Raw genomic sequence first — 16,496 nt, 5'->3', positions numbered from 1 at the left:
CTCATGCATACTTACTAACCTGTAGTGAACAATTTCACATGGGTTTCACCACAACTTTTAGTAGCTTTATATTAAAATATTCCTTTAACGGAGCCCTGGTGGCACAATTTGTTTAAGTGCTTGGCTGCTAACTGAAAGGCTGGCAGTTCAAACCCACCCAGTGGCTCTTTTGAGAGAAAGACCTGGCGATCTGCTCCTGTAAAGATTACAGCCGATAAAACCCTATGGGGCAGTTTTACTCTGTCACACGGGGTCACTATGAGTTGAAATCAACCTGACAGCACCTAACGATAGTAACAAAATACTCCTTTAAGTGGCTATATCATAATTCACTCAACCATGTGACTAATATTTGTTTTTAATGCCTAACAGATGTCTTAAATTTAACACGACCAAGACCAAATTCTCTATCACTGTTCCCAAAACTGTTCCTCCTGTAGTTCTCATCTCAGTATTTCCTGTGGATTGTGTTTTTGTCCTCTATTTATTCATTGAGGCCTTAAGACTTCTCCCTACCCTGTTATAAACCCATTGAAACACACTGCCATTGAGTTGATTCTGACTCATAGCGACCCTAATAGGACAGAGTAGAACTGCCCCTCAGGGTTTCCAAGGAGCGCTTGGTGGATTTGAACTGCTGACCTTTTGGTTAGCAGCTACAGCACTTAATCACTATGCTACCAGGGTTTCCACACTAATAATAATAATGAGCATAATATTAAAAAGCCAAAACCAAACCAGTTGCTGTTGAGTTGGCTCCAACTCATGGCAACCCCCTGTGTGAAAAGTAGAACTGTGTTCATGGAGTTTTCAAGGCTGTGACCTTTCAGAAATAGACTGCCAGGTCTTTCTTCCAAGATGCCTCTGGGTGGGTTCAAATTGCCAAACTTTCAGTTAGTAGTTGAGCTCTTAATGGGTTGTGGCCCCCAGGGACTCCTGTGCATAATAACATTAATAAAAAAAAAAAAAAATTTTTTTTTTTATAGCTAATAATAATTCAGTTAACACTCCTGATTGCCCTAGAGGTGGGAACTACAATTTGTTCCAATTCTGAGATGAGGAAAACGTGAAACAGAGAGTTGAAATAACTTGTCTGAAGTAAAGACATCAAGTGGCACAGCAGGGTTTGACCTCAAGAAGCCAGTCAAGCCCACACGAGCTATGCTGTACTGTCTTCGTCATGGTGACAGTGAAGACATGGATCCTCCCCATGCCATTCAATTTGGAATATCTTATATCTATGTTGACTCCTTGATCTGCCTAACCTTTCTCTTATGTGGTCAAATCTATCATTCCTTCATGTTTGTTTTCAAAGCTTTGCAGAGATCAGAAAAATACTGAATACTCTAAACACTGCTAGTTTTTAATGGTATAGTTTTTAAAAGAAAAGTATTTAATCATCAATTCTTTTGAAAGTCATCTTGATGTGTGAGTAATGATCTAAATTGGTTTTCTTCCAAATAGATATTCCACTACCTCAGCACCATCTGCTGAGTAACAGTCATTCCTTCCCCCTCACTAGAGTCCTTCTGGAGAAAATTCCCAGCAAGACTCCTTTGAAGAAAAAATTGACAATACCACTGGTTCGAAGAACTCAGCAATCAGATTTCCAACAAACGTGAACAAAATGTTCAACCTCACTCTTAACGAAAAACAAATTAAAATGCCACTCCCCTCTCCATTTGGTTGGCAAACCAAAAAGTTCAATACGTGAAATTATTGGAATAAAAGACATGCAACAGACTTGCCAAACTGCCCTCCACAGAGACGTGATTGGTCTACATGCCACCAGTCATCTCTGCACACAGCCTGTTTCCCCACAGCCTTGCCCATACAGTGGGTTATCAAACCTTCTGATGCTTGCTATTCTGATAAATGGGAAAATGAAAAACAAAGGAATTACTGACCTTCTATCTTTCATTATCTCAAATGATGAGTAAAAACGAATACGTTTTGCTGTATTTAAGAGACATCAACGTTTCCTTTTCTGTGAACTATCATTAAACAGATTTAAGAGCTCCAGTGTTTTAGCTTGAAGAGTTTTAAGCTCTTGAGCTCCCTGCAGTCTTCCATTCATTTCTTCATGGCATTTTCATACAAATCCCTGCAGGCAAGTTCCTGGAAACACTGGTGGCGTAGTGGTTAAGAGTCTGGCTGCTAACCAAAAGGTCAGCAGAATCGACTCAACGGCAATGGGTTGGCTATTCTATGTTCAGGGCCTTAGGACCCTTGATGGCATGGAACAATCTATTTAATAGATGAGTGAATGTAAGTATGTTAGAATAAAAAACGAGAAACAACTGGTAGCAGATTAAACATGGCCACAAATTCTTTGCAGCACCTCCCATCAACGGGTGAACTTATTTCCCATCCCTTGAATCTGGGCTGATTCTGATTTGTTTAGGCCAAGAGAAGTTGGCAGAGTGTTGATATTCTGAGACCTGGCCTTAGGAACCTTGTAGCTTCTGCTTGTGGAACGTGTCCTCCATTGTGAGAAACCCAGTTCTGCCTACTATAGGATGACAGCCAACTGCATGGAGGAAAACCAACTACAAGACATGGTGAGGCCACCTCAGACCACTCAAACCCAGGCAAGCCACCAACACTACAGAGCATGGTTGGTCCCAGGCAGGGCCAGCAGACCCACACCCAACTGCATCCAGCCCAACAGACTCATGAACAAACACACAGTGGCTGCTTTAAGCCACTGAGTTTTGGAGCAGTGTGTTATGCAGCAATAGATAACAGATGTGAATCTCGATGTCCAATATGAAACTGGTTCAACATGCTTATGAGTCCCCTCCACGAGGTAACATTATGTAGACACTCCTAACATCTGCAGATATGGAAAGATCTCCAAGAGATATAAATGAAAAAGTCTGAGATCTCAAAATCTAGACCTACAAAAGATAGCGGTATAGTGTTCAAACACTGTGACACAGGCACTATGGAATGAGGGAGCAGAGGCCCAGAGAGGTTAAGTAGTCAGTCCAAGGCCACAGCTAGTAAGTAGCTGGGCTGTCGACTAAACCAGGAGGTCTGGCTGCTCTTAACACATGATGTTCTACTACCGCTCACCCCTGCACAATCAACCCCCATTGCTCCATTTTCCTTATTCTATTTATAGTCCTTTCCCCCATCTTCATTACATTTACTCAATACCTGCATTTCAAAATTAACTTACTGGAAACAATGCATGTGTCCACCAACAGATGAACGGATAAACAAAGTGTGGTATATACTTTCAATAGAACATTATTCAGCCATAAAGAGAAACAAAGTCCTGATACATGTGACATGGATGAACCTTGAAAACATCATGCTGAAATAAGTCGGTCACGAAAGGACAAGTATTGTTTATGATTCCACTTACACAAAATAACTAAAATAGGCAAATGCATAGAGACAGAAGTTTATTAGTGGTTACCAGGAGCTGGGGGAAGGAGAAATGGGAGTTTTTGCTTAATAGATACTAAGTTTCTGTTTGCGGTGATGAAAAACTTTTGGAAGTGGATAGTGGTGATGGTAGCAGAACATGGTGATTGTAATTAATGTCACTGAATTATAAACTTAAAAAGTTAATAAAACAATAAAATTTTTGTTATATACGCATTACCTCAATAAAAAGAATGCAAAAAAAGAAAAAAGTCCGGCAAAAACCACAGATTGAAAATAGAACTAAAAATATGAGCACCAGTGGACAAAGAGCTGCAGGGAGATGCCAACATCTCCTCCCCCAGCAGGCTCTCTGCAGTCTCCACATGCCTGACTATCAGAGAAAGGCCCTTTGAACACCCAGCGGGAAAGTAAGTGGTTTTTGAAAGAAAGAAGTAGCCTTGGGAAGAACACTTTGAAAATGCATATTTGGAAAAGTTTCCATCATTATGGGATTCTGTTGCCAGAATTAATGTGTACAACCTATGTAACTCTCTCTACCGCCTCTAAAACTTGGGAACAGAAGTCTCTAGCTGTTCAAAAACCTCTCCTAAGAAGAATTTTAGTGGGCCTTGGACACATTTTAAAAAATTTTAAGTGCAAAATGTTCTAGTTCTAAAGAACAACTGTGTGACGTCAAGAAAGAAGGGAAAAATCTTGTCAAATCTCATCAAAAAATTGTTTTCAGATTTTTTTTCAATAATGACAGCCATTAAAACCAAGTATTTATGAAATAAGCACAATCTACAGCGTACCCTTGAACACAATGAAGAATAATCAGTGTGCTCCAACCTAAATTAAGCACATTCAAGTCACACTACTCCCATGTGACAGTGTCATTATCTGTAATTTTTAATAAAAGCAGGAATCTTCTTCGTACCCTTAATAAGTACAATAAAAAAACTTATTTAAAAAAAATTAACTTCCTGCATTTAAGTGATGCTATTATCTGAATGAACCAACCTCAAAGTTCACAACCTTGACCTAAGAAAAATAAGCTACAAAAAACTTACAGGTGATTTGACACAAACCATAACTAACTACAGACAGAAGAGAGTAGGGAAACAAACAGAAAAGGGAAGCCTGAGAGTAGGCCTATTTTCCATGAAGTCTTAAGTATGCAGTTTTGTTATGTATAAAACCAAACCAAATCCTTTGGCATCTATTCGATTCTGACTCACAGAGACCCTATAAGACAGAGCAGAACTGCCCCATTGGGTTTCCACGGAACGGCTGATGGATTTGAACTGCCAAACTTTTGGTTAGCAGCCAAGCTCTTAACTACTGTGCCACCAGGGCCCCTTCTTACATATATAACTCTTTAAAAAGGGAACTTAGGAAATAAAATTCAGTGAACATCTGTAGGGCAATATAGTGTATAAATCAATTTAATCAGTAGCATGTGCCATGCACGTGAAGTTCTAAGTAACAATTCCTGCAATGAGAATAGATTATATAATTATAAAATTACAACTAGGTAGGCAAAAATGCGCACCCTGGTATGGCAAAATGTTAAAGGTTGTTATTCTGGAATCCTTGTAATTAATAGTATTTCTTATTCTCTTACCTATTCTTCCAAACTGTCTCCAATAATATACTACCTTCGTATCACAGATGTTAAAAGATATAGTTCCTCCTATATTCAAAAGAAACTCAATTCTAAACAATCAAATGTTTCTGAACCTTGACTTGGAGCAATACATAAGACAAATTTAACATCTAAGCAGACAGTTGTCGAAGTTAAAAAAAACATTAAGGATAAGCCAGATCTATGTATACTGACAAGGAAGGTGTTCAAGACACTATTCTGTTAATAGTGACTTTTCAAGTATAATTTTAAAAGAATTTCAACTTCTTAAATATTTCTACAATTTTTAAAATTTTTACCAAAAGATGTTAATTTTTTTAATAATTATTTTTAGAAAGTAAGTTTTGGGTAAAAATATGCATTTTATCTGTGCGTATGCATTGAACAAGTATGGAAAGACAAGCACCAAGATACTGGCAAGCACCCTGTTCCAATTCTCTCTTCTCCTTTTAAGGAGATTACATTGTGGTTACACTGGGCCCACCATGTAATCCAGGATAATCTTTACACCCACTCCTCACTTATCTACATGGTTAGGTTATAAAGACCAGGTTGTTATGCAGCATTATGCAAAATTTAGGGTAGCCTAGGCCTTATCAAGACTGTGTTTGAGAGTTTACTTTAGCCTACCATATTTAATGTGCAAGAGATGACCTGAAACAAATGTAACTGTCTTAATCTTATGATTCCTGACTGACTCTTGACTTAATACACACTTCAAAGTTAAGTGGAAACTCAATGTATTAAATGTTCATTTATTGTGTATAAAAACTTAAATAAAATATGGTACAAAATCATCACAGTACAGGACAACAAAATTAATTAGACATAAAACCTCTGAATGATAAACTTCCTGCATTTTCAGAATCATCTGTAAAGCTACAGCTGGTTGACGCAGGATCCAGAGCAAGAGTGACCCTTGCTGGAACACCCATTTATACTGGCTGCAAGTCACACCCCTATGGAAACTCCTTTTTCAACTGATTGGCTGCTCTTGTCGGATCACAAAATGGAGGATGATTATAGCAGATCACAAGACGGAGGATGACCACATCAGATCACAAAATGGAGGATGACCACATCATTACGCAATGGCCAAATTATGTCATTACATAACTGCCAAACAGCTGAGAATCATGGCCCAGCCAAGGTGACACTTAGCCATCACAGTCTCGCCTCGCAGCTTGGTTATTCGTTACTGCCAGATGTATGTTGTTAGTGGGCAAGATACTCAAGACAGTACTACATTTTTTACTATTTTAGTAAATGTAACATGTTGGATAATGAGACAGTTGATAAGTGAGGAGTAGGTGTATTTTAAAACCAGTTGATTAGCAACCCTAATTCCCCTCTACCATATAACTTAAGATGTCCAGAGGTTCTAGAGATGAGGATGTGGATATGTTTGGGGAGAGCCAATATACTGCCTACCAGTTTTATCATAATATAAAGTTAAAAAAAAAAAAGCTTTTTCTAATATATTTAATAAATGTTAAATAGGAATAAAAGCTAATACAATTATTACACAAAGTTAACTTTAAAAATCACACAATACAATCCATTTTATCACCCTTTGCCTTTATGCCTTGTGCTTTTGGTGTTATAACTATGAAATTTTCTTCTAACCGAATGTTACGAGCATTCTCTCCTGTTTTCTTCTCAAAGTTTAATAGTTTTTGCTTTTATATTTAGTTCTCTGTTCCATTTGGAGTTAATTTTTGTATCAGGTGTGCAGTGTGGTCAAGGTTTATTTTCTGCATATGGATGCCAATCATCCCCGTACCATTTGTTGAGGAGAAGGACACGTGCAACGGCATGGATGGATTACATATGCATTATGCTGAGTGAAAGAAACCAGACTCAAAAGGCTACACATAGTGAGATTCCACTTATAAGCCACTCAGGAAAAGGAGAAATCATAGGGACAGAAATCAAATCAGGTCAGTGATTTGCAGAGACTAGGGAACTTTTTGAAATGGTGAAAAGACTCCATATCTTGATTATGGTGGTGGTTACACAGTTGTATACATTTGTTAAGCTCACAGACCTGCACACCTAAAGGAGGTGTATTTAAAAAAAAAAAAATTTTTTTACTGTATGTAAATTATCCTTCAATAAGCCTGACTTTAAAAATAATCAAATGATAAGATAAAAAAGGGGGTAATTTCTGTTTTGCAGGCTCCTGGAATTCCGAATCTTACAAGTGTGAACTTAATCCAAGTTACAAAGCAGCAAAGAAACCAAAAGATGGAAGACCAGACAGTCACTTGCAGACATCTCTCTTATCCTACTGCCACTGCTCCCAAGTAAGAAAGCGAAAGAAGCAATAGTGAGCACTAAAGAAAGCATTCATTCTCCAGTCATTAATGCAAGAGCTACAGGCTAATTACCTTACAATTTAACAAATAAAACAAACAAAGGGTTAAGCCCAAAAAGAGTATTAAATGACGTAAGACGGCACTGGGTACTGGGTCTGGGTTTAATGCTTACCTTTGGAATCAGCATTTGGGAACAGCCTGTTCCATGGCACCTTATTTTTGTGTGGAAGAGAAAGCAAATAGTTTCTAGCTTTTAAATTTATTATACAATTCAGGTCTTCCTGTGATGGGGATCCAAGAATACCTGTCAGATAAAGTAATTAGCTGTTAAGTGTCATGACCAAGGTAAACCTACTACACATCATCAGCAAAGGACAGAACGAACCCGCGTAACTGAACACCTCCCAGTGCTTATCCCTCTTTAACAAGGTTTTAAAGGGTCCTTAAAGTTTTTAAATCGAGGAGGGTTAAACATTCATGCCTATCCTAGGTAAGGGTTTCAGAGCGCTTGTTAATTTAACAAGGTGGTTCTGATAGAAGCTGTGGGCAGGCAAACTCAATGAATCAACCCTAAGGGCTGGCAACCTTACCCAGAATATGGTTCAGCTGGTCAAGATAGTGCTTTCCAGGGAAGATGGGCCTGTTGGAGAGCATCTCTGCCAGAATGCAGCCAACAGACCAGATATCAATGGACTTGGTGTAGCCCTGCAGGGAGAAAAGGTCACGAATAACATCTTGCTACATAACACAGTGAGGTTTTCCTACATGACAGGCACAGAGCTGCTAAGAATTTTAGCTTTTCCTTTGGCAACATAATTCAAAAATACACAAAGATATCAAGGATAAACAAATGATAATTTGAATTTCTTATAAGATCCTGAATAACCAGGATAACTTGGTTTTATTGCTTCCTTCAATGTTGACTACCTTATTATTAAAGTAGAATTTCTAAGGCATACATCATTCTTTTTTTCAAGCCATTTGAGAGGAAGAACTAGAATCTTTATAAACTGGAGCTGGAAAAAGAAAATGGAGTAACAGTGCAGTGTGATGCATCGTTTTTTTTGTGGCCTTTCTTGCTGTGGTCTTGTAATTCCCACCCGAGTCACTGGGCGGGACTGTGCACACAGGGTAATTGTGGTCCACCAAACAGACTGGTCAGTTTTGCCACCCCGCTGGGCTTTAGGTGAGCCATCCCAGAGGTGGGAGAGAGAGAGAATCCCACCACCACCAAGGAAGAACAGCCAGGGGTGGACAGCACATCCTTTGGACCTGGGATCCCTGCGCTCAGAAGTTCCTGGAACGAGGAAAACAGACAGAAAGAGAGAGAAAGAGAAGCGGTGGAAGAGAAATGGCGGTGAGAAGCTCCTGGAACCAGAGACAGAGACAGAGAGAGAGAGCTCAAGAAGTGGTGGCAGAGAAATGATGGCAAGAGATGGCATGGTGGACTTCCCAGCCCATGGAGAGAGAAAGCTGAGTGCCTCTGGGCAGGAGGCTTGCTGGGGGAGTAGAGTGCCTCTGGGCACTGAACTGCCAGAGCTAAAAGAGCTTTGTAACACTTGCCAGAGCTGGGCAGAGACTGAGGGCCAGAGAGACATGCCTGTGTGCATGCTGGGAAGAGGCTGTCCTCATGGACAAACTATATCCTGAGCGTTCCTGAACCTGAATTGTAACCTTTTACTTCCCTAAGAAACTCCATAATCATGAGTATTGTCTGGGAGTTCTGTGTGGTCACTGTAATGAATTATGGAACCCAGCAGAGATGCAGAGAGTGTTGTGGGAGGGAGAGTTGGTGTCAGGATTGGTAAAGATGGCAGAGAGAGGGGGCATGTCTGACCTCCACCTCACAGGAATCAGCCTTGAGCTGTTGATCTTCATTCTCCTTCCCCCTTGTGAAGTTAGAAGGGGTCAGACACTGTCCCCACACCATGCTTTCAGGAATTTGTGGCCCGTTTACTCATTTTTAAAACCTGGAAATCAACTCAGAACAAAGGGGCACTCCTATTTTCTAGAATATCTTCATCCATTTTGCTAATCATTAAAAAAAAAAAAAAAAGTCAGGTTGAAAGCCTTGATTTCTGAGAAAAGAAAATGTGTACTGGCTCCATCATATTTTACCATCCTTATTTTCAATATTCTCGTCTTCTTTTTCTATTCATTTTTCAGGTATAATTTTTTATTTTAAAGGAATTCTGTTAAAAGGCAGGGGAATAATTATCTTGTCTAAATCACACAACAGTGCAAAGATTTTTCTTGAAGAAATGTTAAGCTGAAGTTTACGGCAAATGGTAGGTGTACTGGTGAATGGAAGAAACAATGTGGAGAATAGCTGCGGAAAAATATTTTTGTGCCACTTAGGGTATAGTATAGTAAAATTAAGGGAAACACAGTGAAATTTTTCTGGAAAATAAACTAAGAATCAATAATCACATCTACTGTTATGGCAAAATAGGACTGTATTTTAAAATAATTCCTTCTAAAATTCTTGAAATCTAAAATATCTTTTGCTCTGGGTGAAAGCTAAATAAAGGGGAAAATTTACAACACATAAAAAAAGAAATCATTCAAAGCAACCAGGGCTCCTTGGAGAAATGACTGCTCTGGGTCTGTGACAGAGAAAGCCCCAGGTGAGCTTGGGAACATCTTGTGAGAAGAAAGGACACGTCCAACATTAATGGCAACATGTCAGAATGGGCACCCACTGGCCAAAACTGGGACAATTTGAGCATCAAAATATATATGGTAGGAATGGTATAACTCATTGAATAAAATAATCGTGAATAAATAAATAGAGAGAATTAAAATACAGGCGGAATGGAAGAGTTACAAAATCATCAATGGATGGTAAAACTAGTGGGTGAACATTTGATATAGAGGGTATTTATGTAGTCTCTAAAATATTTCCCTTCAAATTATTAATGACAAAGGGTGAAATGGTAACCTTACAGTGGCGATCCGGGGACACCACCTTGCCCAAAAGATCGACATGAACATCACCAATATTGGCAGAAACCAGATGTATCTTCTGATATAATGCACTGGGAAGAACAAAGCATTGTTTCTGTGGTATTCATGCCAAAAAATACACGACACACAGTTGCAGGACTTTCTACAAAACAGCTGACCTGTACTCTTCAAAAGCTGTGCCAGTCTGCTTCCATAAAGGTTACAGCCTTGGAAACCCTACGTGGCAGTTCTACTCTTCTAGGGTCGCTATGAGTTGGAACTGATTCAATAGCAATGGACTCAAAAAATGTCAAGGTCAAGAAAAGCTGAGGCATTATTCCAGATTAAAAACCAAAAAACCAAAGCAAAGCAAACAGAGCAAACTTGCTGAATTAATTCTGACTTGTGGAGACCCCATGTGTTACAGAATAGAACTGCTCCATAGAGTTCTCTTGGCTGTAATCTTTATGAAAGCAGATCACCAGGTCTTTCTTCTGTGGCACCAAGAGGTGGGCTCAAACCGCCAATCTTTAGGCCAACCTTTAAGTTAGTAGACAAACCATTTGCACCACCCAAGGCTAAAGAAACATGACAATTAAATGCAATGTGTGATCTTGAACCGGAGTGAGCAAAGCTATAAAGGTTATTACTGAGACAATATTCAACATTTGAATATGAACTATGTATCAGATAGTGCATCAGTGTTAAATTTCCTGCTTTGGATAGGTATACTAGGGTCATGTTAGAGAATATTGTTGTTTACAGGCAGGGTTTTTCAACCTCAGCACTACTGATATTTTGGGCCAGAAAAGTCTTTGTGGTGGGGCTGTTATCCTTTGTATTGTAGGATTTGTTGTGACAACCAAAAATGTCTCCAGACACTGTCAAATGTCCCTTGGGGATACTGAAACACTCCTCTATGGGCTAAGGGTTACATAAGAGTTCTGCCCAGCAGTTTTCCAGGGGTGGTCTAGAGACCCTTAGGCATCCTCAAGGGCCCCTACTATAATCTGTTGTTTACCTTCTTCACTCATTCTGTCGAGCGTACAGGGGATTTTCCTGGAAGCTACGTGATATGTGATGATGCTGTAAATGAAATGTGACATTTGGAAGATACGCATTATTCGATGAACCAATATTTTCCAAATGACGCCTGATGTTACAAAATTATGCCTGGGTCTGAATGCCAGGTGGATTTTAATCTAACAGAGTACTAAGGTTCACTGACATGGTTTCAGAGTTCACACAGCAATTAACCTTTAGCAATTACCACTTGTTGAGCTTTGGTGTAGCATCAAGGGAGAACAGCCATAAGTAGCTGAGAAGACTACTAACTGCTCCTCTCTATTCCAACTACCTGTATGTGTGAGGACAGGTTCTCCTCATTAACCTCGACTATAACAAAATATCATAACAGACTGAATGCAGAACCAAATATGAGAATCCAGATGTTTACATTAGGCAAGATTGGCAAAAATATAAAACAATGCCACTTTTCTCAATAAAACGTGGTGTTTTTGCTTTTGTGGAAAATAAAGACGATTTTTTGAAAGATACCATATTTACGTTAACATGTAATGGGTTTATTATTATTATTTAAGAGATTGAAGAAGTCTTGAGGCCAGAAGGTTTGAGAAGGTTGAAAAGTCTCTCAAACTAAAATGATGGGAATACATATACACACAGCACAACAGCTTGCCAAAACTGGGACAGTATCTGTATCCAAAAAATAAAAATAAGCAATAGTGAAAATGGACAGCACATTAAAAAAGAGTCCATGAGTCCATAACAGTGTTTTTAAAAACAAAGGTGAGAGATAAAGGCAAAGAGAGAAAGCTCTTCTTCATGAAAGAATGCTAGCTAATAAATGTAAAAGGAACAAGAAATTTAAAATGGCACCATTTTGCACGCCCCAATATAATAACTGATACAGGCCGGGGTCACCAGGGGATGCTGAACTACTGGGTGAAAGGCTGCTGGAAAACATGGCATCCATACCCATGGTCTCCGGAATCTGTGGTGTTCTTGGCAGAAATGTGTGACCTGAATCACGAGGAAGCAGTCTGAAGAATTCAGAATGTGAACCATTCTGTGAAATGACAGGTCTGCACTCTACAAAGTATCCACGCCATGCAGAAGATGGGGCTGGGAGGGCTACTCTAGACTGGAGGCAACGACGGGGACCTAACAGATGAGTGCAATGCATGTATCCTCATCAGACGGTGGTTTGAAAAAACAAAAACAGCTGTAAAGAACTTTTTGGGGGACTACTGGCAACATTCGGGAAATATGCTGATGATGTCACTAAATTAATGCTAATTGTCTCAGGCATGCTAAAGATACTGTGGCTATGGCAAAGAACACCCCTCCTTTTCTTTTAGGAAACGTGTGCCTGAAGGCTCTAGGGGTAAAGTGCTGGTTTATGTTGGCGAAGTGTCAGATGCTTTGACAAAAGGGGAGAGAGAGAGGGGAGAAGAGAAGGAGAAACGAGAGAGGAATGAGGGAGAGAGAGAAGCGGACAGAGGGAGGATGGAAAAAAGTGGGGAGGGGATGGACAGCAGAAAGAGAGACAGAGAGAAAGGGAAGGAAGGGGAAGGAAAACGGTAAGCTGTTAACGCCTAGTGAATAGAGGTAAAGGGTATATGGGTTTTCATTGTACCCTCAATTCTTCTACAGGACTGGAAATTTTCTAAATTAATGAAAAGAAAAAAATTAATACATTGCTGAAAACAACATTCTCAGAGGTGCTGCAAATAAAAAAAAAGGATTAACCATTGGTTTTCTCTATAGCAAATCTGCAAGTAGGAAGTCCAGAGCCCACCCTGCATGTTGCTTTTTCTGGGGGGACTGAGACAGAAGCCAAGGGTACACCTCAAGTCCGAAGGGAGGCTGCACGAGCTGAAGTTCTCCCCTGCCACAGGCCATGCATGTGCACGCACCGGCTCTGTGCCGGAATGGCTGTCACTTGGACGTGGATGCTCCAGAGAAAGCAGCTGCCGTGGGGAATTATTTGTAACACCGAAGAGAACACAGCATTTTCTCCTTTGAAACATCTGTTACATGAACTCCTTCTTGATAATGGCATTCACTTAAATGGAATTTTACTTTCATAACTAAACCAATGTCGGATATCAACAATAACTGCTTCAAACAATTTCCATTTCCTCACCAAAGCAACTACTGTACATACAGTTGTCTACCATAAAGGAGGGAGGAAGAGGACGAGGCCTATGTGCCAACTAGACCTGCTTCTTCCATTCCCATGCAGCCTCTTGGGACTGCTCCTGGGCTATGGGTCCTAGACACAGAGGCCAGTGTCTGTTTTTATTGCTTCTCTCACATATCTTAATGTTACATTATGGTGGATGGAAATTAATTCCAGAATCGCATGTTCTTTATCTAGGAAGTACGTCACATGTACTAACTCCCCACTTCTGACACATTATTCACATACTACTTGCCAAAGCAAATAAAATACTAAAAATACTGATCTCAGTCTCCAGAGTGGTCTTCAATTTTTGCCACTTGGCTCATAAACTTAACAAAGAAGTCATACTTGATTTTTTTTTTTTTTTTTTTGCTTTCCTAAATTTACTCGATCATTTCTTATAACCAAGACACAGAGCTCAGAACTTGTCAGAATAGTTTAAGTGTAATATGAACGCACTCTCTAAAATACATTTCATTTGGAAGCAGGACTACCATACAATTTCCAAAGAATCTATAAAGTACATTTAGCAGCTTATATTCTTTTCATGCCTCTGTTTTGTTCTAGTACAACAAATTATACTGTAATTTTGCTGAAGAGATATTTTTCAGTATCAGATAAATCTGACCTGTGTAGAACAGAGTTGGTCCATGCTCAAAGAAATACACACTACTGGATAACCTCTGGTGGCGGCAGCAACACCAGGGATGAAAGCTGCCATAGACAGGACTTCAGGAAAGCTAACTGAGGGCTGGGGCACAGATCACTTGAGAGCTGGCACACAGAAAAGCACACCCTCCAACTCTGTAAATGTCGGCACTACTTCAGCTGAGGGGGAGAGGCTAAAACCCAGGGCCAAGAAGTTCACTGATGAGCAAGGAGATTTCCAGACAGCACATGCAGACCTGGGCCTGCCAGATGGGCCAAGCCAAGATACAAATGGGAACAGAGGCTGGACAGAGAGAGGCTTATTGCAACACACACCTAACATTCTTTTGCTTCCTTGTTTTCTTTACTTACAAACTTGGTCCTCACCTTGGAATTCAACATAATTTCTGGAGCCCTGTACCAACGTGTGGCTACGTACTCCGTCAGGAAGCCCGTGTGATCATGGTCTGGATCTGCAACGCGGGCCAAGCCAAAGTCGCAGATCTGAGAGAGAAAAATGGAACACATTCTTAGAGAGTCTAACCAATCTTATATCAAAACATCAACCAAAGGAAAATGATGACAGCAATAATAATGACAGGAAGTAGTTGCTACCATTACTAGGTGGCAGACGCAATGCTGGGAACTTGGCAAACTCGTTCATCATTATTTCATCCTGACGACAACCTGATGGGCAGCCATAACAACCTACAGGCTGGGAAGTCTTTAACAGGACACATTTCAAGAGGCACTGCGACCTTCATAATTTACTCAGCCCATAGCAATCCCCCTAAGGGCACCTGTCAAAACTGTTCCAGCAAGGTTGCCAACCACCACCCAGGAGGGCCTCCTGCTGGTTCTCCTGGATCACCACTGCTCCCCCCATCAGCTCCTCAACCCACACCTCCCTTCTATTTCTCAGACGTCACTTCCCGCTCTTCTTTCACCTATGCCATGGTGGTAAGCATTTCCAAAGACTTGTCCCTTCCACGGAGTCAAATCCATTCCCAAAGCTTAATTCTTTTTTCATATTCTGAAAGCACACTTAAAAAATCTCCAGCATCTAATTTTCTCTTGACACAAAAGTACCTGCTGGCCTTTCATCTATCTGGCCACGTAATACTTTGTTGCTGTTATGTGCCAAGAATCTTGACAGACTCCAAAGTATAGAAGATACAACTATAATGTATTTAGTCCCATACATCTTGCAAAATATTTTAACTCCTTGGCCCCCAAGGAACTAACCCAAAAAAGAGTGGGACAAGTTAAAGATGGTCGGGGTAGATGGTAGACTGGAAAAAAGACACGCTCGTTTGGAGGTTTACTACATTAATTCAGCTAAGAAATAATAAGGACCTGAACACAGGATGAGGGAGGAAGGGACAAGTCTGTAAGAGACGTGGTCTCCGAGAGACTTGGAGCCCTTCTGGACAGTAACGATTGTGTAGATGTCCTATAGGCACGCTAATTCAGTAATCCAGAAAGATTCCATTCACATCACAAATGTATTCCTTTAGCCTTCCCAGTCTTGGCCATTGGCATCACCATCCAGTCAAGAAAAGTTGCACATACCTGAGTTCCCTGTCTTCTGACAGACTTCAAAATATATACTGCACCTTCAAAGGAACAAATGCCTTATCTGCTACTCCACTTACTCGGCCACTCTGCATGTGGATCACACTTTTCACAGGGATGAGTGCTGAGAAAATCCTGTGTCCTCTGGAGCTCTGATGGCTAACTCTAGCCATTGTACTCTCTCAGCCTACAGAACCTCCGCAGAAGCCGCGCCTCAATACCCAGCTTAAAGGTTACCTCTTCTCAGAAGTTTCCCAGGAATCCACACCACCCCCAAGAATTAATTGCTCACTGAACTCCCACAGTACTCTGTTAGACTTACATCGAGTACATACCACACACTGACAGTTAACTGTGCAAATGAGAAAAGGCACCCGATCTGCTTTTTATTCCTACGTGTCATGTACATAGCGGGCATTCAACATCTGCTGAATAAATGCCTTACTTAAATGTTTAGAGGAAGCAAAACAACTTGGGGGGGAGTAATGGGCACAGACTCTGGAACAACCATTTCCCACAATATCTGAATCATTGATAATCTTTTTTAAAAATAGTGATCAGGGTATAAAGTTACCAGAATTTTAAAAAATTACATTAATTATTAATCATGTTAATAAAATTATAATTTTTCAAACTGGCAAATATTAAGGGAGAAGGAAAAATTAAAAAATCAGAACAGCATTCCTTCACCAGGAAAGATAACTTACTCTATCACTCTGAAGGCTGCAAAACATCTATTTCTTTAAAAGTAAACCAAATGTGTTGTTGCTCTTCCTCA

At 40.1% G+C, this 16,496-nt stretch overlaps 1 protein-coding gene across 1 annotated transcript in view; it reads right to left on the bottom strand.

Moving 5' to 3' along the window:
* MAPK1 (mitogen-activated protein kinase 1) overlaps nucleotides 1–16,496 on the bottom strand; it is a 122,230-nt gene that overhangs the window by 21,434 nt on the left and 84,300 nt on the right. The window contains exons 4-6 of the mRNA XM_064272348.1: nucleotides 14,531–14,647; nucleotides 7,932–8,046; nucleotides 7,514–7,645 (exon numbers count right to left, since the gene is read on the bottom strand). Coding sequence (XP_064128418.1) covers nucleotides 7,514–7,645; nucleotides 7,932–8,046; nucleotides 14,531–14,647 — 364 coding nt within the window. The remainder of the gene's footprint in view (nucleotides 1–7,513; nucleotides 7,646–7,931; nucleotides 8,047–14,530; nucleotides 14,648–16,496) is intronic.

This window comes from Loxodonta africana, chromosome 19, assembly GCF_030014295.1.
Source record: "Loxodonta africana isolate mLoxAfr1 chromosome 19, mLoxAfr1.hap2, whole genome shotgun sequence".
Lineage (NCBI taxonomy): Eukaryota > Metazoa > Chordata > Mammalia > Proboscidea > Elephantidae > Loxodonta > Loxodonta africana.
The sequence above is the reverse complement of the archived record's forward strand: the minus strand, read 5'-3'. Positions and strand labels throughout refer to the sequence as shown.